Source organism: Ochotona curzoniae, unplaced genomic scaffold (genome assembly GCF_017591425.1).
Source record: "Ochotona curzoniae isolate NIBS_2020 unplaced genomic scaffold, NIBS_Ocur_1.0 scaffold_2453, whole genome shotgun sequence".
NCBI classification, from domain to species: Eukaryota; Metazoa; Chordata; class Mammalia; order Lagomorpha; family Ochotonidae; genus Ochotona; species Ochotona curzoniae.
Window position 1 is genome coordinate 10,416,785 of NW_024467094.1, and position 25,494 is coordinate 10,442,278.

The following is a 25,494-nucleotide window of genomic DNA, read 5'->3' on the forward strand; positions in this document are numbered from 1 at the left end:
AGGAGGAATACAAATAGATGTGATGCCTCAGACTGAATAGATTGGATTGGTTTTGAAAGAACAGAACAATGTAGCATGTGAAAAAGAAGTGAAGAAAAGATGTAGGTTAGGGATTATAATTGTGTGCAAGAGGAGTAGAGAGATTATTATGATTGCAATGTGGATGAAAGAAGAACATCTTTTAGCAGAGTAGCTGAGATTGTACCCTAAATTGATTGCTTTTCAAATTCAGGTTTTAAAGAACACTATTATTTCTTCCCAAAGGCATTGTCCACACATCATGTCAGGAAGTAACCAAAGTGTCATTTCAGAGTTCCTCCTCCTGGGCCTCCCCATCCAGCCAGAGTACCAAAACCTGTGCTATGTCCTCTTCCTGGCCATGTACTTGACCACTGTCCTGGGGAACCTCCTCATCGTTGTCCTCATCCGAATGGACTCCCATCTCCACATGCCCATGTATTTGTTTCTCAGCAATTTGTCCTTCTCTGACCTTTGCCTCTCCTCTGTCACAATGCCCAAGTTGCTACAGATCATGAACAGCCAAGTCCCATCCATCTCCTATGCAGGATGCCTCACCCAGATGTACTTCTTCCTGTTTTTTGGAGACCTAGGAAGCTTCTTGCTTGTGGCCTTGGCCTATGACCGCTATGTGGCCATCTGTTTCCCCCTGCACTATACCAGCATCATGAGCCCCATGCTCTGCCTCTCCCTGGTAGCACTGTGCTTGGCACTGACCACGTTCCCTTCCCTGTTGCACACCCTGCTCATGGCCAAACTCTCCTTCTGTGCAGACAACGTGATCCACCACTTTTTCTGTGATATATCTACTCTGCTGAAACTGTCTTGCTCTGATACTAGTGTTAATGAGTTGTTGGTATTTGTTGTAGGAAGTATCTTTGTTGTCATCCCATTCCTGCTCATCATCATGTCCTATGCAGGGATTGTGTCCTCCATCCTCAAGGTCCCTTCTGCACGAGGCATCCATAAGGCCTTCTCCACCTGTGGCTCACACCTGTCTGTGGTGTCTCTGTTCTATGGCACAATTATTGGTCTCTACCTGATCCCATCAGCTGATAATTCTCCAGTGAAGGAGACTGTCATGTCCATGATGTACACTGTGGTGACTCCCATGCTGAACCCCTTCATCTACAGCCTGAGGAACCGAGACATCAAGGGAGCCCTGAGAAGAGTTGTTTGTAAAAAGACATTCTTCAGCCTAATGGCAGCCCATGGGATTTAAAGACACATACACACACATAGACACACACACACACACACACACACACACACACACACACACACACATTGTCATAGACTTGTGTTTAACCACTATAGAACTTTTTGTTGCAGTGAGGAACCGCATGATAGTCTGGTAGTAAATGGGAAGCGACTTTGTCCTTGGATTGTGAAGGCGTTGCTCATCTACCAGCTAGGTAGGTTTTTGTCTCTGAATTTCAGGTCCTCTTGAGGAGGCTTGATTTCCAGTGTGTTCATTAAAGTTTCTGTCTCTTGTTATAAAATCCACTAACTTGTCATGTATTCTTTTTAAAGTACAACTGCAGTTTAAATGAGACTCTCTCTTCCCATGATAAATGGACCGAGAGCCATCAGCCCAGTCTCCTGCTGCTTCTAGGCTGGATTTGTTGTTTCTCAGTTATTATCTTTGCTTGTCTCTCTGTAGAGTATTCACTATACTCTGTCATTCACTTTTTATACTTCTCTTTCATTTTCTTCTGTGTGTTGTCATTTTTAATGGCCTGATTTTAGTATGAACTTCAGGTCTTGTGTCATTACACTAGTTTGGTTTGTATTTACTTGAGAAGTAAGTCATACCTGGTGCTCTAAATGCTGCTTGCTTAAGCCTGGGGAAGGAGCCAGAGTCATTATTTCATTCTTTGTTAAAGATAGAGACTTTAGTACCACTGGGTGAAGGATTCATGACAATGATTGTAACATGGGGAAGAGTGGTGTATTGTCATTACCATATCCTGTTGTAGTAAAGCAATATCTATAAGTGGATACCATATGATCTCATTCTTTTGACTATTTTGCAAGTTGTCAATAAGCATTCCATTGTTTTGTGTGACTCTGTTATTGTGATATTGCCATGAGGGAATGGAAATTTTATCACCATTTTAAAGACTGAACATTAGCTTACTGCTAAATGAAACTCTAGCTCACAAACACCTTTTTTTTTTTTCAACTTGGATTGTAATTAAATGAGTATAGGTGAGTTAATTATATTTAAGTCTGTAAGACCTGGTTACCGTACAATTTAAGGAGGTGTAATTAAAGAGCTATATTTTAGCATCTTTTTCTACACTCTTTCAGTTTGTTTTCATCTTTTTATTTATTCTCTTCTTAAACAGTTTTGATTAACATGCATAGTGTATATCTTTCAACGCATATACCAACTGTATCTAATGGTACTAGACAACTAGACTTTTCTTTCCTTCAACTCTTGTGTTTGGTGTCTACCAGCTCCTCCTCTCCAATTCTTCAGGGTGCATTATAATGAGTTAGAGTCATACCACTGTATTGTAGAACTTTAGAACTTACTCCAAATGTGCTTTGGTATGGGCTTTTTAATACGTTTTGAATATTAATCTTGTGTATATTAAACTATACTCTGTCACGTCTCTTTCAAATTCTTCATTTGTGATTTTTTTTTCCCAAGAAGTTTCAAAAATGTTAGGTTTTTTCAACATACTGAAATTTTCATTGTCCTTTTATTTTATTTTTCCTGAAACTGTTGAAGCTTCCTCATACATTTTTATTGTAGAAATATGTTTACAATTGTAGCTTTGTTTAGTGTTTGAAGCCTTTGAAAAGTATGTTCACATGTAGTATAAGTAATTAATTTACTATTGTTCCATATCCATTTTGTTGTGGTATCATTTTGAGTAGTATATTTTTCCCTCCATTGTTTGAAATACCATATTCATCAGAAAAGAAAGCCTAACATAGGACTATTTACATTATCTCACTTGATTTATCTTTTTGTCAATTCCTGAATGAATATATGCTAAAATAAATTTTAAAAATTATGTGGTTATTGGGCCCAGCGGCATGTCCTGGCGGCTAAAGTCCTCGCCTTCAACGCGCTGGGATCCCATATGGGTGCTGGTTCTAATCCCAGCAGCTCCGCTTCCCGTCCAGCTCCCTGCTTGTGGCCTGGGAAAGCAGTGGAGAACAGCCCAAAGCTTTGGGACCCTGCACCCATGTGGGATACCAGGGAGAGGTTCCTGGATCCTGGCTTCGGATCGGCATAGCATCGGCCATTGCACTCACTTAGGGAGTGAATCATCGAACGGAAGATCTTCCTCTCTGTCTCTCCTTCTCTCTATCTGACTTTCCAATAAATAAATAAATCTTTTTAAAAATTATGTGGTTATTTTGTTGACCACAAATGAGCTTTACTTTTATTTTTCAAATGATTCTTGAAAACTTTCTACACTTTTCTTTTAAATTAAGAATGAACTTGTCAGTTTGTACAAAAATAATTCTATGTTAAAGTTGAGTTTTTTTATTGCATATATTTGAGGTAAGTTATTGCTGAAATACTATAGCTTCAACTCTCATCAAATTACAAATTTAAAATGATTGATTTTATTATAGCAGAGGCAATCTTTGAAAATCTGTTTAAAAGGAGACTTCTTTCTGGGGCCATTTCACAATAACTAAGATAAGTAATTAGTCCAAATGTCCATCAACTGATGGATACACACACTATGAAATGCTACTTAGTAATAAACAATTAAATAATATAGTTTGCAGTAAAATGGATAACATTATTATTAGTGAATTAAGTCAGTCTCAAAAACACAAATAAATGTTTTTTGTCATGTTTGGCAGCTAATGCAGAATACTAACACTGTGTAGGAATGGTGGTCACTTTTGGATGTGATTGTTGTTTTTTAGCCCACATTTATCCTCCAGTAGAACTGTGATCTTGCTTTCTACTTGTTGAATATGACTAGTACAAATCAAAAGTGAAACTATAGAGTGGATTGAGATGATGTCTTTGAAAAACCTGATGAGGGCAGGGGAAGGGAGGAAGGGATATTAGGGCTAAGGCAAAGGCCAAGACAGGAGAGGGGCTATGCCAAACTGGGTCCGAACAACTAATGGCATGCACAAGATCTGTGGCTGGGAACAGGCATGGTTGGGGAACTAAGGGGATGCCCTGGCTGGGTTGTGATTCCCACTGGTGAGTGTGAAGTCCAGAGTGGGGGCTGCTGTCTAGTCTGGGCATGGCTGTAGTGTCCCTCAGCAAGGTGTGGGCTGGGTTTGGGTTGCGCCAGACTGGGCTAGACTCAAGCACCAACTGGTGCTCATGAGAACCAGGGTGGATGTAGGTTGGTATAGGATGGGCTAGGCAAGGTCTCTGCCCCTGTTGAGCCATGCGTGAGTTGTGCGGGGGGTGGACCAGGCTTGGCTGGGCTGTATAATCCAACAGTTAAAACCAGAATGGGGTTGAAGGCCATTGTTCCTGCTAGGATAGGAGGTGGACTAAGTAGTGCTGGCCATTTATTGACCAGTGTGCACGAGATCTGGCATTGGGAGAGGTTCTAATGGAGGAGCTTGGTAACTCCTCTTTCAAGACACAGTGTCCCTGCAGGTAAGTGCAACAGCTATGATAGGGAGCAGCCTGGATCAGGCAAAGGAACAGTACCCACTGGCATACATTTGGCCTGGGTCTGGGGTGAACCAGGCTGGGCCAGTTCATATCACCCGCTGGTGAATCTGAATACGAGAATGGAGTGTGGGTTGGGCAGGGTTGGGTCACAATACAAGCCAATTCACAGGAGGGCTAAGACTAGGGGGCTAGACAAGGTTATAGCCCCCACAAGCATGAGTTGGAATCGAGGGTGGGCTTGGTCCAGCCAGGGCTACTACACCCACTGACAAATGTCGAGGAAAGGCAGGCCATGCCAGACTGTGGTGCAGCACCCAACCAGACCCTGAGGGGAGGGGCAAAGCCTATAGTAGGGGATGTGAAGCGCTCCTGCTGGACCACCACTCCCACTGGAGAGTGTGAGTTTGGATGGGGGCAAACCCAGCCGGAAAGGGTTACAATACTTGTAGGCCTGTATTTGAGCTGGATCAGGGAAAAGTCAACCTGGGTTGACTGTTACTACTGGTGCATGTACAAGTCAGAGTGAGTGTGGGTTGGTTGGGTTCTGCCTCAGCATCAGCTGGCAGATGCAGGCACTGTGTGCTGATTCTGTCAAGTCAAACTGCAGAACCACCTGGAGAGTGCAAGATGTGGGGGGTTGGAGTGGGCCCCAAGGGGAAACAGTGGGCACTTCCCTCTTGGGTTGCCACTCCAGCTGATGAGTACAATAACCAGGATTGGGGCAGGCATGGCTAGTCAGAGAATGGCACCTGCCAGCAACTGTGTGGACTGGATAGTGGGGCTGGTTGGATTGAATTAGGTTTCAATGCCCATTGACATGCATGAGAGCTGAATGGAAAGTGGGACAGACTGGACCAGTCTGCTGTAGGTATTGGCAAGCATGGGAACCAGGGCAGAGGCAGGCCTGGTGGAGGTTATTGTGGGTCCCTCTGACTAGGCTGCAGCTCCCACTAGTGTACATGAAGGCCCAGTGTGTGGTGGGCAGGATTGGGCTGGGCTGCAACACCCATTGGTTTGCATAGAAGACAGGGCTGGAAACAGAACTGACCCAGTAATTGCAGCCACCAGCATGTGCATAAGCTGATTGGGGTGACGGACTGTGCCAGACCCTGTATTGGCAAACACACACGAAAATCAGGTCTGGGATCACCTCAGATGAGTTTTTATGGGGAACCTCCCTCAACTGAACCGCTGGATTCAGAGCCACAACCATGGAGAGAATTGCAGGTTCAATGGTCTGACCGTGGAGTGCATGTGTCAGAGCTGAGCCTCCTCAGTGGCTTAGAGCAGTGGACAGCATATCAAGGTACACGTGGAGGGTATGGCAGTGCATTGTAGTCTGTAGAGGACATCTGGTGCCACAACAGAGGATGGAGGACGGAACAAATCGATCAACTACCCCAGAAAATGTTGGCAGTGAGTACCTGGACGAACGTAGACTTTAAGGTGGACTATGTCAACCAGTGGATTCTGGAGAGATTTACCATGCTTGGAGTGGCAAGACTAACAGTAATTCAGATCTGTTGAACTATCTAAACCTCATGGGCAGAACCCTCAGAGAATGTTTCACATCGGGTACCTTGGGGTCATGTCAGATGGCTGCCTTCCATCCCAGGGTGCAGAGGCATTTGGGAGGTGGGGTGTGTCTTCTCTCCTTGTCTCCCCCCTACTCAGAGATACAGGAAGTGAAAAAAGAGAATGTGAAAATGGTGGTCTCACCCACTTTCCTCTAGCCCTTGGCCCTTCACATCCTAATCAACTATGTAAAAATCATCAAAAATAAAAATAATTAATAATTTAAAAAATACATCTACTAAAATATCTACAGATTCAGTTTTTAGCCTTAGATATTTGAAACAATTTTTGACAATATAATCAAATTTAAGGTATAATTTTGTGCCCCTAAATCATTAGGGTTCCTCAGTTATATTACTTTTTTCAGCTATACAGTTTACTCAGTCCAAATGCCTTGATGTTGAAATGAGCACGAGGTCATGATTTTTCATGGAAAAATAAATAGGATGATAATTTAATGAATTATGGAATGAGTAAGAAAGAAACGTGGTTTCTATCTTTTTTTAAAGGTTTATTTTTGTTAGAACAAAAGATATACAGAGAGGAGGAGAAGATGGAGAGGAATTTCTTCTGTCTGTTGATTCACTCCCCAAGAGGCCACAACAGCTAGAGCTGTGCCATTCTGAAGTCAGGAGCTAGGAGCTTTTTTGGGTCTCCCACGTGGATGCAGGGTCCCAAGGCTTTGGGCCATACTCCATTGCTTTCCCAGGCCACAAGCAGGGAGCTGGAGGGGAAGCGAGGCTGCCAGAATTAGAACTGGTACCCATATACTATTGGGACGCGTTCAAGGCGAGGACTTTAGCCTCTAGGCTATGCACCAGGCCTGTGGTTTCTACCTTGAAGTGCTCCCTGGAGATCTTCTTTAGGGTTATGTACATAATTTGTAATGCTTTTATTTATCAGAGTGGATAAGATTTAGTGGCAAATTTTGTTACACTGTCTTTTATAGCTATTGTTGTTGTGAAGGTATTTTCTAAAGTGTTTAACATTTAAACAATTAGATTTTGGGTGGTTTGTCCTCCACAATGTGCTGAATGCTATGGATTCCATAGATCTTAGCAGAAGTCATGAGGTCCCAGATGTCCCATATGAAGATAATTTCTGTCTCCAGATTCCTTTTCAATGAGGGTTTTAACATCAGGGTACCTCTCAGGATCTTCACATGCTGACATGCCCTGGTGATTTCAGTTTAATTAATTCATATAATTTTAAGAAGCAGGTCCTTATAATGAATTGTGTGTGTGTGTGTTGAGAGACTGACATATATCGTACTTTAAAAAATTCATGGAGATTTGGAAGTAAAAGGATAAATTTACTTTGGTATAAATTTTTTTGAACACATGCACTTTTCCATATTATGTACTTTAATGTGTGTTTTGGAAAGAGTTACATACAGAAATAGGCATACAAAAAAATATTTCTCCCCACATGGCAGAAAAAGGCCAAGGCTAGAAAAAAAAATTCCAGGGACTGTGAGCACCAGTTATTGCTAGGTGGAAACAGGTTACTTCATAGTGAAAGGATTACATCCCTAAGGTTTGGGCTGGGTCATACAAGACCTTGTAACTGTAAAAGTAAATCAAATTGGAAATGAGGAGAAAAAAGGATGCGAGCACTTTTGCAGGAGGATGTACATAGAATACACTGAAGGTTGAGATGTTTGAGTTTTGTTAGTATTGAATATAAGCACTCTACCATTACAGAAAACTAATTCAAATGGTACAATATTCAAAACATAATTCCAGATAAAATAACAAAAGACTATTTTCCTGGTATTTTATGTTTAGTCATACTTTAAATACATTTAAAAAATTTGATAAACAACAATCAGACACATGTATAGGGTATAATGTGATATTTAAATATGTGTATCAATGTGTAGTAGTTGAATCAAGAAAATAATGGATCACTTTGTGATTAGAGCCTTGGAACTCTTATCTAGTATTTGCTTAGAAAGCATAAAAAGGTTATTGTGAACTGTAGTCAATCTCTGTGCTATGTATCACATCAAACTTTTTCCTTCTTACTGATTTGAAACCTCTGTGGAAGTTGTAAAGAAAATCCTCAATCTGTATAATAGAAGAGTAATCACAACTTAGGGATTATTCAAAGTAGCATTTCTTAGGCTATGTCTCCAGGTCTTCTTGGAAAGACAGAGGAAGTGCAGTCCTCCAGATTGCTTCTCTTTAAAACCACTCAAATACATTCCATTTCTATTGCATGTTGGACAGACACACAGTGCATTAATTCAAGAGAGGTTTCTTGGGTAAGATGAGAATTTGGATTAGTACTTGAGAATTTATTCGAAATAGGTGCAGGTCGTAATTATATATAAATCCTAAATGTTACCCTTTTAGAGGGAAGGAAATCCTTTTACAATCAACTCTTCTCAGGGCTCCCTTGATGTCTCGGTTCCTCAGGCTGTAGATGAAGGGGTTCAGCATGGGAGTCACCACAGTGTACATCATGGACATGACAGTCTCCTTCACTGGAGAATTATCAGCTGATGGGATCAGGTAGAGACCAATAACTGTCCCATAGAACAGAGACACCACGGACAGGTGTGAGCCACAGGTGGAGAAGGCCTTACGGATGCCTCGTGCAGAAGGGACCTTGAGAATGGAAGACACAATCCCTGCATAGGACATGATTATTAATAGGAATGGGATGACAAGAAAGATGCTTCCTGAGACAAATATCATCAACTCATTAACACTAGTGTCAGAGCAAGACAGTTTCAGCAGAGCAGATATATCACAGAAAAAGTGGTGGATCACGTTGTCTGCACAGAAAGACAGTCTGGCCATGAGCAGGGTGTGCAGCAGGGCATAGAATGTAGTCAACACCCAGCACAGCGCTACCAGGGTGAGGCAGAGCTTGGGGCTCATGATGCTGGTATAGTGCAGGGGGAAACAGATGGCCACATAGCGGTCATAGGCCATGGCCACAAGCAGGAAGTTTTCCAGATCCCCAAAAAACAGGAAGAAATATATTTGAGCAAGGCATCCTGCATAGGGGATGGATGGGACTTGGCTGTTCATGATCTGTAGCAACTTGGGCACTGTGACAGAGGAGAAGCAGAGGTCAGAGAAGGACAAGTTGCTGAGAAACAAATACATGGGCGTGTGGAGATGGGAGTCCAGTATGATGAGGACGATGATGATGAGGTTTCCCAGGACAGTGGTCAGGTACATGGCCAGGAAGAGGACATAGAACAGGTGTTTGTGCTGTGGATGAATGGGCAGGCCCAGGAGGAGGAACTCTGAGACAGTGGTATGGTTCTTTCCTGTCATGTTCTGTTGCTAGTTGCCTTAGAAGGAAACAGTAATGTCTATCAGTGGTTGATTATGTTTCTTTTAATGCATTGACTAAGTATCCACTCTGCTTTTGTTCACATCCATTGGCAGCACTGATACAATGCTTTTCATCAATCAATGACTGCATGGCTTGTTTGTTGTGGAGTAGAAATTAAGTCCTTGTTGTTATAGCTCATAACGAACAGCAGATTGTCTATTACATCTCTGCTAAATTAACATTACTCTCTCTTCATATTAATAAGAAGCTGTCTAATCATAAATGACTTTCTTCACTTTCACATGCTGTAACATTCTGTTCTTTCTTCTTTCCTGCACTGAGAACCCTACATCTCATTGCTCAGGAGTTACCGTTAGATGGATGGTCCATGGACGTTGTAAGTTTTCAAGAGATCCCAAAGGAAATTCATAGTCTTATCTGCTCCCACTCCTAACAGCTTGTGCCTCTATCATTTTCTCATATTTAATTGAGAAGAATCTAGGATCATAGCAGAAATCTTAGTTTCATTTAATTCATTTGTTCTCTCACCCTTAGTGCCCATCTAGCTTTCTTATTGATTTCTCTTTTCATCTCTGATTCATCTACACCTCATCCCACCATCACAATCTAAGACTAAGTTGACATCTTATTGTATCTGGTCTATATAAACATTCTTTTACTAATCTGTCTTTCTGCCTCAATTCCTTTCTAAGTAATATTGGCAACACAGGCACTTCTTCCTATTTTTAAATTTTTTAAAAAAATATTTACTTTTATTGGAAAGGTAGATCATATTTATGGAGAAAAGCAAAGTCAGAAAGAATGATTCTTCATCTGCTGCTCCACTCCCCAAATGACTGCAAGGGCCAGAGTTGCACCGATCCAAAGCCAGGAGCCAGGATCTTGTTCTGGGTCTCCCTCACGAATGCAGGGTCCTAAGGCTTTGAGCCACACCCACTGATTTCCTAGGACATAAGCAGAGAGCTGGATGGAAAGTATTGCAGCCAGGATATGAATTGGTGCTATATGAATTGCTTTGCTTGCTAGGTGAGGATTTAGTCATTGAGCTATCATGCCAACCCTCATTATGTATTTATTTATTTATTAAAAAAATTTTGCTTCCTGCATGTAAGGATAAGTGTGCAGTATTTGAATAGTGATTAAAAAGTCTGATATCTTGAGGTTGGCACTGCGGTAGAACAAGCTAATTTCCCCCCCTATGGTGCCAGCATCCTTGTGGGCACTGGTTCTAGTTCCAGCTGTTTTACTTCCAGCCGGGTTCCTGCCACTGGTGTGGAAAAGCAGCAGAGGGTGGCCCAAGGGCTTGCTGCACCCATGTGGGAGACCTGAAAGAAGCTCCTGGCTCCCAGCTTTGGGCCAGCTCAGCTGGAAGATCTGTCCCTCTCTTCTGTAGCTCTTTCAACTGAAAAAGTAATTTCTTCATTTCCATTGCTAATCTTATCAAGTTGCTAAAGATGAAAAGAGCAGTTTTCAGGGTGGTTTAATAGCTTTTCCCAAAAAGTTTCTGGAAAACAGTGAAGGAGCTAGTGTCCAAAAGCTTCCCTTAACATGAGGTTTAACACTTATCTCTTATTTAGATGAGTTTTATTTGGGAGGCAATGACAGTAAGAGAGGTGGGAGAGAGTTCTTTCATCTGCTGGTTTACTCCCCACATGGCTCAGTGGCTGAAATTGAGTCAGGAACTCCAGCTGGGTCTCTCCAGCAGCAGGAAACAGGACTGCAAGTGCAACAACAGAGACTTGAACATTCAGATATGGCATGCCAGTGTGGCGGGGGAGCTAACTCACTGCACCACACAGTCAGCCCCACCAGCATCTCCTTTCTAATGAATGGTTTAGTTGACGTTCATTTCTCTTTCCAGACTTTGATTGCCATGTCCCTCCTGCCTTCATTCCCTCTCTTGCCTCCTTCAGCTGCCTTGACCCTACTTATCCTTCCAGCGTTCTACCCGTCACCTGTTCAGCTAACCCTTCTGTGTGTCTCCACAGGTAGTGAGGTCTGTTAATGTGCTTCCACTTCATCCTGATCTCATTCCCTAACATCAAATGCCCTTGATGTCTAGCTTCGTCTCAACTGCAGCAAGGCCAGAACTTGGAACCCGGATGCTGCTGGTGACTCATAAACATTCATTCACTTTTCTTATGAATTCCTTGAAGTTTAAGGGGGAAAAAATCCCACTTGTTAAAAAATATATATACTTCTGTTGTGCAGGGTTTTATTGTTCAATGCCTGTATCCTTACCTTGCAAGCCATGGGATGCCATGAGGGTGGTGGTTCCTGTCTCAGCTGCTCCACTTCCCATCCAGTTCTGGCCTGGGAATGCGGTAGAGGATGACACATATCCTTGGCACAATGCACCTATGGGGTGACCCAGAAGAAGCTCCTGGATCCTGGCCTTGGATCAATTCAGCTCTAGCCGTGGCATCTATTTGGTGAGGAAGCAAGGAGATGGAATGTCTTTCTGTCTCTCCTTCTCACTGTAAATCACATCTGACATTCCAATAAAAATAAGAAAATCTTAAAATATGCATCTATTAAATTATCTATAAACACAGTCTCTAGCCTTAGCTACTGGTTGCCAATTTCTGACAACATATTCAAGCTAAAAATATAATTTTGTACTTATAAACCATTAGGGTTCTTCAGTTATATTACTATTTCCAGCAAGAGAGTTGACTCAGTCTAAATACCTTTATGCTGAAATGAACACAACAGCATGGGTTTTCATGTAGGAAAAAATATGATAATTTAACAAATTACAGAACAAATAAAAGGAAACATGGTTTCTATCCTGAACTGCTTCCTGGAGATCTTCAGAGTTTGGCACCTGATTTGTAATGTTTTTGTATATCAGTGTGGATAAGATTCAGTGGCAAGTTTTGCTAAAATATTTTTTATAGATGTTATTTTGAAGGTATTTTCTATAGTGTTTAACATTTAAATAATTAGAGTTTGGGTAGTTTGTCCTCCACAATGTGCTGAGTGCCATAGATTCCATAGATCTTAGCAGAAGTTCTGAAGTCCCTGATGTCCTATAAGAAGACAGTTTGTGTTTCCATATTCCTTTTCAATCAGGGTTTAACATCAGGGTACTTCCAGGGTCTTCACCTGCAGACATTCTGTGGTGATTTCAGTTTAATTAGTCCCTGTAATCTTATGAAGTAGGTCTTGCAAATGAATTGTGTGTGGCGGGGGGGTGAGAGAGAGAGAGAGACTTTAAAAAGTTCATGGGGATTTGGAATTGAAAGGATAAATTTACTTTGGTGTAAAGTGTTTTGAATAACATGTACTTTCCCACAGAACATACTTTTATGTATTTATTTGAAAGAATTACAGAAAGAGATGGAAATATCAAGAAGCCAGAGATTTTCCATCCATTTTCTATCCAAATGCAAGCAAAGGTTGGGGCTGTGACAGACTGAAGCCAGGAGTCAGGGGCTGCAGGAGTCAACCCTGTCTTCCATGTGCACACAGAGGCCTAAGCATCTGAGCTTTCCCCACTGCTTTCTAAGGCTCATTAGCATGGATCTGGATCTGAAGTTAGCAGCCAGGATTGAACAGATTCCCTTTTTGAGATGCTGATATGATAGGCATTGGATTAAACTGTTATGCTAAGAGCCTTTCCTAAATGAGACATAACTGGGTCCAAATGCTGATATCTGTACCCTGTGGTTGGTCTTTAATAACAGCCACCTTAATAGGTGGTACATGTGGATATCATGTGCTAGGACTACACTGTGAGAAACAGCTAAGGAACATGACATGAAGGCTCCTATGGCTCAGCTTCCCTAGTGAATGAGTGGGACCCATCTCTGGTATGAGGAGTATGATCAGGGATCAAAGCCAGACACATTGCTTCTAGATACCTCCACCATTGTGCAATGAGTTTCTGTAGCTATCACATCAGTAGTTTTCAACTTGGACTGCAAGAGGACTTAGCAAAGGCACTGCTAACAAAATGTCAAGTTTCTGAAAAATCCACTTGGTATTCAGTTAAGAGCACTGACTCAGTAGATCTTCTAATGCATGTTAAATGTACACCCTGATGGTGTGAATGCTGTGGATGTGAGGGCACCACCACCTTCATCACGTTAGCGTTGAGGATGTATGTTGATTTTGAAATGCAGGTTATTGGATGCCTTCAGATAAATGTAACAAGAACATCACCACATTTGAGGAATGTAGAGTTTTTAAATGCTTTTAGAATCACCACAGAGGTGATTCTAAACTAAGATGAGGCTAAGTGCTGCTGCATTAAAGACTGGCTTATGGGGCCAGCATCATAGTTTTTCCAGTTAAGCCTTTGCTTGCAATGCTAACATTCCATATGGATATCAGCTCAAGGCCTGGCTATGGCACTTCCAATCCAGCTGGCTCCCTGCTAATGTGCCTGGATAGTGAGAGATGGCCCAAGTAGTAGGGTGCCTGCCACATACATGGGAGACTCAGATGAAACTCCTGGCTCCTGGCTTTGGTGGCTCAGCCCTGGCCATCGCAGCCAATTGGGAAGTGAAGCAGTGGATGGAAAATCTCTCTGTGTCTCTGTCACTCCTTCTACCTCTGTTACTATGCCTTTCAAATAAAAAAACAAATGAACTAATTAATGTTTTTCTAAAAATACAGCTTTACACTTCTACTGTTATGTTGAAATGTATACTCATATGACAATACATTTTACAGTAAATGAGAATACTGCTTACTATCATTTAACAAAAGTAGTAATAGTGGACATTACTTAAAGTATTTCTGCAGTGTGGCACAGTTGTGGGAGGCAGGGAGATGGAAAGAGTTATTGCTTCTGAAGATCTATCCAGCAGATCTCCACACCACCTGCAAGCCACAACCCTCAGGCTGGGAGACTTCCAAGTTATTACCAGCTCATTCACCATGCTACCCCACTTACCCAGGGTTACTGATGGTGAGTTGGAGCCTGGACTCAAGTTGCTACTTCCTTCTCTATTCACTGCAGACTTCGGAAGCAACAGCCTCTGTAGTCACAGGTCTGTATCTGTGTTGTTCATTCTTACATGTCTTGCTCTCCTCATCCCTGGACCTATGGGACCCTGCATCCCAAAGGAGTCCAGAGCCTGGAATAACTCATTAGAAACCAAGCAATTGCCCATGGCTGCACTGCGACAGGGCTCTCTAGTCCTCTGGGGCAGGAACTCATTGTAGTCACTGGTCACCGCAAGCTGTGCTTTAGGGGAAGGTGGGTTGAGGAGAAGTTCATGATGGATGTTTAAGCAGCCTGTCAGAGGATGTCATCTTGTGTGGTGAAGAAGAATGATTGGAGGAAGTATAGCATGAAGAGGGACTGGACTGTGACTGTTTTAAAATATCACGGGCATGCAAGAATTTAGGCTTTGTCTTGCATACAGCATGACCTTGAAGGACACATTGATGCTTGGAAAGATGTCCAAGTGTCAGGATCTGTCACTGCATCCATATCTCTATAGACAGGTCCCAGGAGAGAGGAAAGCAGTAATGAACAAAGACCAGCCTTCTGTGATCCAATCACATGTGGAAATACAAGCAGGACAGGACTAAGAGAGATGATGAGCTCTCCCCTATCATGTACATTCTACCTCAGGAATGATTACAAGAGAAGCCGTGATTCTTATTCCATTTATCTTGCTCCACTCCCCACCACCACTATTCTTCCTACTGCTCTCCCTGAATGTCCTGTTGCTTGCTAAATCCACGTTCTCCATGAAGTCACATGTGGCATTTCTAATCCCAAGACCCAGTTGCTGTTCATCTTCCCATTGGCCATGCCTGGCCATTGATGATCTTTCCATAATAACACATGGCTAGTTTTAATTCCCACAGATGCTGCATCTTCACCCGTATTGATTTTTTTAGGTTTCACTTGGCTTATTGATAGAAATGAAAATACTGTGTGGTATTTAAAGAATTTCAGACACAGTTGTCCCTGCTGCCCTTGTGTGGAGGAGCCCAGCTTTCCCTTGATAGTCAATATACTTTACCCCAGTCAGAATGACAACCCCTCCTCCAAGTGTATACACACTTTTACATATCAATGAAAATTGATGATGTACTTAAAGTTCCAGTTGTGTGAGGTGGCCATTATAATCCCTGGTGGAAAAACTGCAGACCACATATTTGTGAGGCAGTGTTTTAGATCCTTCCAGATTCATCTTGTGTTTCAGCCACACATTTTGGAACCAACTGTGTGCCAAGTCCCACTGGCTCTAGTGGATGTAGCTTGGCAGCACCTCACTTCCATGCTTCTCCACATGCTCCTTGCTTTCTGCTCTAGGTTTTCTCTGACTCTAAAGACAGGATGTGTTGAGATACCTTCTCATCACTCATCCAGATGTTAGGACCTAGGGCATCTTTGGATTAGTTGTAGAGTATGATATATGTAGCAAAGTTATGGTTTTTTATATGGTAATTCAATCTTTCCAGAATCCATTGTGTCATTTGGTAGCTGCAAATCAATGGAAGAAACATGGGTGGATCATATTCATACTTGTGGAATATTTACAGGACACAGTCAGTATTTGGCTTGGAGATTGGCACACTTGACATAATTTAATATTGAGCAAAGATTCCAGAGAACCCTTCAGGAATGATGCCGTAGAAAGTGTTCTGGATAGAATAATGGAAGTCCTATAATGATTTCAGAGTGCAATACATGCAGATGATTTCAAACAGTTCTTACATTCTTACATTCTGCTTTTCCTGGAGGGCTGGAGTGGGAGCAAACAAAGAAGGCATTGCCATGTCACTAAGATCCAATTGCTTAGTTAAATTGCCCACCCAAATTTATTTATTTCATATAATAAATGATTACATGGTATGCCATTTTAACATAACTGCATGATGAAGTAAAGAGTCTGGAAAAATATTCCGATATTGTATCAATATATGTATGAGATAAAATCATTAAAAAATTTAAGAGCTACCACCATAGGCAAATGTAATTTTTTTTTTACAATTAATTCTCATGGAGTCCTTGATGTCTCGGTTCCTCAGGCTGTAGATGAAGGGGTTCAGCATGGGAGTCACCACAGTGTACATCATGGCTGTGACAGTCTCATTTGCAGGAGCATTGTCAGTTGATGGAACTAGGTAGAGACCAATAATTGTGCCATAGAACAGAGACACCACAGACAGGTGTGAGCCACAAGTGGAGAAGGCCTTACGGATGCCTCGTGCAGAAGGGACCTTGAGGATGGAGGACACAATCCCTGCATAGGACAAGGTGATGAGCAGGAATGGAACGACAATAACAAGCCCACCCATGACAAATATCACCAACTCATTAACATGAGTGTCAGAGCAAGACAGTTTCAGCAGAGTAGACATGTCACAGAAAAAGTGGGGGATCACATTATCTGCACAGAAGGACAGTCTGGCCACCAGCAGGGTATGCAGCAGGGCATGGAATGTGGTCAGCACCCAGGACAGTGCCACCAGGGAGAGGTAGAGCTTGGGGCTCATGATGCTGGTATAGTGTAGGGGGAAACAGATGGCCACATAGCGGTCATAGGCCATGGCCACAAGGAGGAAGTTTTCCAGATCTCCAAAAAGGAAGAAGAAGTAAATTTGAGCAAGGCATCCTGCATAGGGGATGGATGTTACTTGGCTGTTCATGATCTGTAGCAACTTGGGCACTGTGACAGAGGAGAAGCAGAGGTCAGAGAAGGACAAGTTGCTGAGAAACAAATACATGGGCGTGTGGAGATGGGAGTCCATTCGGATGAGGATGATGATGATGAGGTTCCCCAGGACGGTTGTCAGGTACATGGCCAGGAACAAGATGTAGAATAGGTATTTCTGCTGTGGATGAATGGGCAGGCCCAGGAGGAGGAACTCTGAGACAGTGGTTTGGTTCTTTCCTGTCATGCTCTATTGTTAGTACCTTGAAAGAGCAAAGATGCCATCAAAACTTGATAATTTCTATATTTAGACTATGGCTAATTATGGATGACTTATTCCTTCACATATCTTTAACATCTCACTATCCCACCATTTTTAAAACAAGAAGTTTTTTTTTTTTGTGATGCAAAAATATGCCTTTTCTCTTTACCTACTTCGTGGTCATCCTCAGTAAATGTAATGCACACCTGGTCTGCCAGTACCTTTTTCATAGGAGATTTTTGTTTGGACATCAGAGTTACATTAAACAAGTGATAGAGAGAGGGCATTCATTGTATCGATTCAATTCCCAATGGCTGTAATGGATACAGTTTTCCCAGGCCAAAGCCCAGGGCCAGGAGCTTCATCCCACTCTCTTATGTGGTTAGTAGGGTTCCAAAACCCTCAGGTCAATTTCTGTTGCTCTTCCCATGCCATTAATTGGGACCTGGCTTAGAAGTGGAGAAGCAGGAACACAAACCCATACCCCATGCTGGACACTCTGTTTGCAGGAATTGTTTTTATCAGTTACGTAACTGTTCTGGCCTTACCGTCTGTTTCTTCTATGTTGGTTTTCCTGTGAGCTCTTTCAAAGCATCCTCCTCCTCTAATGTTATACGAATTATATAGCCCAAGTAATTTTGTACCGAAAGACAAGTTTATCTAGCCCATGTCTTAGGTTATCATTTGACTATCAGACTCAAATATCTCTAATGCAGAGAATTTTGTTTCTTATTGCTCAAAATTATTGCCTTGTGGGTGCATCACAGGTATGTGAAACTTAATCAATTCCCAGTGAAACTCATGATCTTTCCTCTTCACTCTTCAAATCATTCCTATTCCACAGTGTCAAATTCCAGAGAAAGAAATGCAGATTCTAAACTAACATGTGTTCATTTCGCTTTGTTCTTGTCTCACAGTCAACTCCAACTTAATATGCCCTCGATCTACTCTTCATTCTCATTCTAATTCATCCACTTCTTATATCACACATACTTCTAGACAAGAAAGTTATCTCTTTGTCCCTGGATGTCTGGAAAAGTCTCTCAATTTATATCATTGTCTTCTTGCCTGAACACCCTTCTGCTTGAATGCTTCCTTAACACAGTGGGTGACATTCTAAGAGGGAGAGGTGATAATCAGTCGCTTTTCGGGTCAGTACTTCAGGGAATTCTCACTTCTCTTAAAGTTGAGGTTCCTTTCAAGTGCCCAATTTATGCTTTGTTATGATACCTGTGCTTCCCTTCATGCCCTTATCAGTTTCCACATTAACTCTTTCCTCTACTTCTGGAGCAGTACAGACGTTCAAAAATTATTTTGGGCTTGGCAGGATGGTTCAACGACTAAATCTTTGCCTTAAATGTGCCAGAATCCCATATGGTTGCCAACTCATGTCCAAGCTGCTCTATTTTTCACACCCAACTCCTTACTTTTGGCCAGTGGAGGAGTAGTGGATGGCCCAAAGCCCTGAGAAATGCATCCTAATAATTCTTCCTGTATATCACCTGCCACTTGCTCAGTTAAACCCTCTTGTGTTTCCAGACATGGGGAGACCTGATGTTATACTTTCACCCCAACCTTTACTCATGTCACAACATCAAATACCATGAATAATTAGTTTGCATCCAATGTCCTCATGATCTAGTGAACCACACACAGGTGAGGATCCTCGTGAATGTAGCAGAGTGTGCACCAGACCAGGGAGGTGCCTAACCGGGGGCTCAGGTGTCATTACTGTTTGCTGTCTGCCTGCAAGCTGAGATGCATTTTCCAGCTTAGACAGAAAAGCAGCTCTATGGATCTAGAATCATCACTGCCACAAAATCTCCCTGGAGTGAGACCTCAGCAGCCTTCACTATTCAGTGCCAAATTTTGTCGTTGTTACTGAGTTAACAGATCTAATTTTGTACCCCTAATAATTACAAGAGTTTCCCAACAATTGTACTCTTTTCAACAATACAGACTCAAACTACATATTAAGAGGTTGAAATTACTATTATGGGATTCATATTGATATGGAAAAAGAAATATTGAAATTTTATAAATGAGGAGAGAAACACAAAAAATTTCCTTCTTGAGTATTCATTGGTATTCATCCTCAGATATTCACGGCCTATGTGGTGATTAATCTTATATGCTTACTTGGATAGACTGTGGTATGAAATTTGGTCAAATTTCAATTCTAAATTATGTGATCCCATTTTGTGATGTTATTAATGTTTGTATTAGTAGGTCTGTGATACAGGAAAGTTTTCACTGAGCAAGTGACTTGTAATATAGACAAAGAACAAAGAGTGCTATGCTAGGTTAAACAGGAGCAGAGGAAAGAAAGTGTAGGTAGAAGGACAAGTAAGCTCAAAGGCTTGGGAGTAAGAAATGATGATTTTTAAGTCAGCATATTGCTCTAGCGCTGGAGGCAAGAGTCAATGTGGGACCAGCTGAGCGTGTGGAGGGAGGCACAGGGGGTGTAACAAGGCATAATCTCTCTTTGCCTTTAAAGCAGCCTTACCTTTCACAGAGGTGAAATCTTTGTCCAATATAAGCTAGAAAAGAGATGACCAGGCATTCATCTTAGAATGCTACTCACTGTGTGAGTGACACATGTTCAAAGAGAGGGGCGCTGTGTCAGGCAAACAAGGATCTTAATTGAAAGTCAAGATAGTCCTTACTGTGCTGTGTGTCATTGAATCAGTGGCAGACCTCGAATGAGAATTTGAGGATCCCTGAAGAAGAATATTCAGCTTCTTGCTTGCCTTTGGATTCAAGATTGTAGGAGTGTATCACTGCCTCCTCACAGTGTATTCAACCTGTTGGTAAACGGTATGTGGGCTATTTCCTTTCACAAAACTCAATCTATGTCTCTATCTCACTGTCTCTCTCTTTTTCTTTTTTCCATACACATGCCCAGACACGTTATTTATTAGTTTTATATTTCTAGAGAACTCTAGTGAATATGGAATAATATACATTATTACAGCAGCTCAGTAATTATTACTGAATACTTTTCCCAAATATAAAGATTGCAACTGGTAAATGTTAATAAACACATATCATATAGTAGCACAGTCTTGGGAGGTAGAGATGTAGAGAAGGAAAGTGAAGAACTATCCCCCAGAGAACATGCAAGAGCCTGGGAAACTAAGATCCTCAATTGGAAAAACCCAAAGGCCTCAGCGCATCCACCCTCTGCCCAACTCACCCAGCATTTCTGAGGAGGACTCCAGGGTGCTGACCCAAGATCCTGCTCCCCTATATTCATTCCAGGCATGGAAAGAGACAGCTTCTATAGACCAGTGTCTCTCTGGACACTTACATTTACATCAGCTCTCTGACATCTCTCATTCAACCCTTAGCTTTGGTCTGAGGGATGCTGTACCCAGAGGAGTCCAGAGCCTGGAGTAACTTGTTAAAGTAATTGCCCATGGCCTCTCTGGGACAAATGCTCTTAGAGTCTGGCAGTGATGACTGATTACAGTCGCCTGATTCTGCTCTGGGGAAAGTGGGGTGTAAAGAGAAGATCATGAGTGGACACTTTACTGTTTCCTGTTAGAAAGTGCAGAGTAGTCCTATAGAGCTGGAGCATATGTTTTATGAGATGCCAATGAAGTTTTGGAGAAGCTATAGAGTTAGGAAGGACCAGGCTGTGAATGATTTAGGACATTCTGGCCCTATAACAATGCAGATTTTGCTGCATGGGCAGCAAGAGGCCTTAGTGACCCTTGGATACAGGTGTTGTTAGGGTTCCTAGATATCTGGATCTCTACAATCCAACTTTCATGGCCTGGGAGCTGACAAATAAAGATTTTTGACAAAAAACCACAGAAGTTAATGATTACATGTATCAGTAAGCTAAAAATGAAATCATAGTCATAGTCAAAATGTGTGAAATTTCAGAGACCATTAATGAAAGCAGTATTCCAAAGTGTAATTGTGTGTGTGTGAGTGTGTGTGTGTGTGTGTGCTGTCATAGTACCACAGAGTAAACATTTTCTGAAAAAGAAAAGATCAGCTCAACAGGGACAGAAAAAACCTTGGACAAAAACTGCTACGTCAATTTATCCAACTTACATCTAATTGTCAGACCACTGGAACTAGGAGAAACTTCCACAACTTGTCAAATATCTTCTAAAAATCTAGATGTTAATATCATATTTAATGGTGTAAGATAGAATGCTTCATCCTTGAAATCAGGACAAAACGTAAACGTATTTGTTCAACTGTTGTTTGCAAATTTGAATTGAAAATCCAGATAGTAAGAGGTGGCAAGAGGAACTAAAATGTAAGCAATTTTCCTGAATGAAATTAATTCATTTCGACTCATAGGCAACACGATAACTATGTAAGATCCCATGGATCTAAAAGTATGGTAGAACCAATAAATGAGTTTAGAAAAGTCATAGGATACAACTTTAATCTTTTAAAATTACATGTAAATAAATACATATTTGTATGAAAATATATAGAATGAATTAGTACTTAAATAGAAAATATAAAGTAATATTGAATAATATAATATATAATTCATATTACATATAATACATATCATATAATAATGTAACTAGGTAAACAGGTTTCACTTCTACGTAGGGGACAGTAAGACAGCAGTAGATCTCATTATGCTCCTCAGAATGAGGCATAATCCAAACCATATGATTTCAAATTTTAATATTAGGACGACACAAGGAGTGACTGGAATTGCAGAAAGGGAAACATTGGATGGGGAAGGGGTGGCTCCTTATATGTATGATCATTATCTTGAAAACTAATAAACATATTAAAGAAAATTGAGATAATAAAACTTAGGAAGATTTCAGGAATTATTTTGGGTTGGAAGACTCAGTATTTTGTAGGATATGTAATACTCAAAAACTGATCTAAAGGTTCAATGGAATTACAATAAAAAGTCTAATTGAATAGGTTGTGTATAGAGGGCTAACCTGACTATAAAATTTAGAAATGAAAGAAAAGTAACTAGAAATAAGAAATAACTTATGAACAGAATGCAGTTAGGATCGTACTGTCTCGTTTTCAGACTCATTATGAAGTTAAAGTGGTCAGGAAAATGTGGTATTAGAGGAAGAATGGCAATACAGACCTAATTGAGAGTATGGAACACAAAGTCCAGAAATAGATCCAGTCACTCCTCATCCATTGATTTTTAAGAAAAGTGCAAAGGAAATTCATAGAAAAGAGTCTTAAACTTAAAGACAAGTAGTTGAAAACTAGTGGGACTTGGCAAACTAGATTTATTTATGCAAAACTCCACATCAGTTCATACCTCTGACGCTACAATTAAATCACAGATCCTCATAGTTAAAGGGAGCTAAGAAGATTCTCCATGACATCCTTATTGGTGGAGGCAGAGAAGCCCCAGGGTGAGAACAAGAAGCAGATGGGAAAGGATAAAGGACATACTGTCAATTTACATCTTATTACAGCAAGTGAGGCAGAACTGGATAGGACTCATGAAGCCATGGCTAAAACAAAGGATGAGACTGAGAAAGCTACAATGGTGCACGAGAGGTGTGCTTCCAGTGAAGTGTTCTTCTGACAAGGGGTAACCATGTGTTCACAAAATAAATTGGAAGTTGAGCTTACCAATCAGTCATTTTGTGGTCCTTAGTTAGAACAACATGAGACCACATGCTGCTTCACACATGGGGTGGCTGAAACTGATCACCAGAGGGACAGGAAATACCCACAACTGTATCTGTAATTCCAGAGAACCATTTTGACACAGTTTATTCTTCCATACCCCAAATAACTGTTCATCAACACATAACAGCACTTAAAGGCCAAAACAGTGAGGATGCAGCACCCTGGGAATGAAGACTGGATGATATCACTGCACACACAACCTCATGCAGCTGAGGTTCCTAAGGAAAGGGCCACATACACTGGAAGGTGGAGGAAGGAATTACAAGTGCCCACTAGAGCCCTGTGATTAGTTGTTGCAACAGGCAACGTGACCCCAGGAGGTAATCTGACATGTGGAGAGTGGTTGAGGTGGTGCTGATGGCTGCTACTAAAGTTGTCGCTGAGAGAAAAAGAGGTAATACTCAATGGGATAAGAATCTGAGTTTTTTTCCTATTTTGACTCAATGTAGAATTGGACATGATCTTAGAGAGTTCACTTTTTCTCTGTCATCTGTGCTTTCTCTGTTTCTGTATATGGTGGTGTCACAGAAGTTTGAGCATTGCCAGAGGCAGATTTAGCTCTCTTAGATTACATTTATAGAGAATTTTGTTTCTTTTGCAAGACACTGTCTCTTGGGAATCTTTCAAAATGTACCTTTCAGTTTGGCTTAAAGCCCATGAGGGCTTCTTGTGGGCCTTTAAAGTTTGTTTTACTCATAAAAATGCAAAAAAAAAATTAAGTATTTCAGATATAATTCTCAGAAGATAACCATGCTGTTGCCTGATTAATTTATGGGTTCTCCAGCCATTATGCTTCATCATGGCAGTATAAGCACCCTCCTCACAGGATTACTCTACAAGTGTGAAGAGATGATGAAATGACCATCATTGCTCTCGTCACCCTGCTCTTCCCAGTAGTCAGGTGTGATCCGTGAGTGTGAGCACTCTCTCCAGCAGGACTCAGAGACTCCATCCCTGAGAGTCCTGGACAATTATTTTGTCTGTAATGAATTCCTCCTGGATCTGGATTCCCCCAGGTTGCAGGTCCCAGTAGGCCCAGGGATGGGTGAAATGAGCGATGTGAGAGGAGTGGCACAGACATAGGTGGTGTTTACATAGGCTGTCATCTCACATAACTGCAATAACTAAAGGCACAGGACCATGAGTCAGGGCCCTACTGAGCAGCCTGGGTAAGTTAGGCAGGAGAGGGAATGAACGGTTGCCCCTGTGCATATCCAACCAGTGGGTTTTCCTTTAATGAGTCATTGGTGTTCTGCTGGGTAGTTCTTGGGCTATGATTAACTGTGCTCTTCTGCATTGCTCTGACACCAAGACTTTTTGAGAAATTATACTAGTGGTTTGAATGAAATCTGCCAGTTGTACTGTTTTTAATGATTAAGTACGTTTTCCTATGCAATACTTGCTTCTCAGTATTGTACTAAAGCAGTATAGTAACTAGTATGTGAGGTAGGCTTTAAAACAGCAGTTTAATATTCCATGTTTGTTTAACAGAAATGTCCTGTTTTTAAAAAAGCTAAACAGAAATGGTAATAAAGTCATTCTGAGGAAACCAGTATGTTGCTTAATGACAGCGTGTGTCCGTGTTACCCAAGCCTTGTCTGCGAACCACAGCATTGTCATCATCAGGTGTCATCTTAAAATGCACAATCTGAACTAGAGAATAGAATAGATTCAGTGTTGTAACAGATTGCCTGGTGAATGGATGGCCATCACACTTTGTAAGCTCTATCCTAGGTGATTCTTTTGCCCAGTCTGGCTTGAGATCTACTAAGCCAATGAGTGAGGAAGATGATGAAACTAATGGCATCATCAGTGGCAGTGGCTGCCAGGGATGTCTCTGCTTTGTGATTGCCAGCTAGCCTCTTGGCACCAGTGTGGGTCCCACTCCTTGGAGTAAAGGACCTGTTTACTTCTGAAGGAACCACTGAATGGTTCCTCCAGATATTTCCTACAGTGTAATGCCAGAACCTAATGTCCAAGTGTAAAGTGTCAGTGACCTCAATTAAAGACCACCATGGGCCGAGTGGACATGCTGGCACTTGACCCCACTGAGGTGTTTTCAGGAAGGAGCTTCTGACACCTCTTAGTGTCCTTCCTCTGCTTCCTCAGTCAGCTTTCAGACAACATGGAATGTACTTGAGTCAGGGTTGTCTGAAAGGCAGGACCACATCAGATATAATAGATGAAGAAAGATGATAGATCATAGACAAATAGATGATAGAGAACAGATGTTGGCAATTGATGAGAGCTAGAACATGAGGGAGTAGGTGAGGTTGACACTAAGGATTTTAGGCTTCTGCAGTTGTGGGTCCTGGGAAGTCCAAAACGTGCAGTCTAGGCCAGTAGGGAGAAACTGAGGGAGAAGTTAGGTTATGGCTTCAATTGTGAGTGCACAGGCAGCCCAGGACTGGAGTCACTTCTTC

At 41.6% G+C, this 25,494-nt stretch overlaps 3 protein-coding genes across 3 annotated transcripts; 1 reads left to right on the forward strand and 2 right to left on the reverse strand.

Annotated features, from left to right (window-relative positions):
- Nucleotides 1–280: 280 nt before the first annotated feature.
- Nucleotides 281–1,240, forward strand: LOC121169983 (olfactory receptor 1E2-like). The gene has a single exon (XM_041000835.1). The coding sequence runs from the start codon at nucleotides 281–283 to the stop codon at nucleotides 1,238–1,240; it is 960 nt and encodes a 319-aa protein (XP_040856769.1).
- A 7,319-nt stretch (nucleotides 1,241–8,559) lies between these two features.
- LOC121169986 (olfactory receptor 1-like) lies at nucleotides 8,560–9,507 on the reverse strand. The gene has a single exon (XM_041000837.1). The coding sequence runs from the start codon at nucleotides 9,505–9,507 to the stop codon at nucleotides 8,560–8,562; it is 948 nt and encodes a 315-aa protein (XP_040856771.1).
- Nucleotides 9,508–16,447: 6,940 nt separating this feature from the next.
- LOC121169987 (olfactory receptor 1468-like) lies at nucleotides 16,448–17,401 on the reverse strand. The gene has a single exon (XM_041000838.1). The coding sequence runs from the start codon at nucleotides 17,399–17,401 to the stop codon at nucleotides 16,448–16,450; it is 954 nt and encodes a 317-aa protein (XP_040856772.1).
- Nucleotides 17,402–25,494: the final 8,093 nt, after the last annotated feature.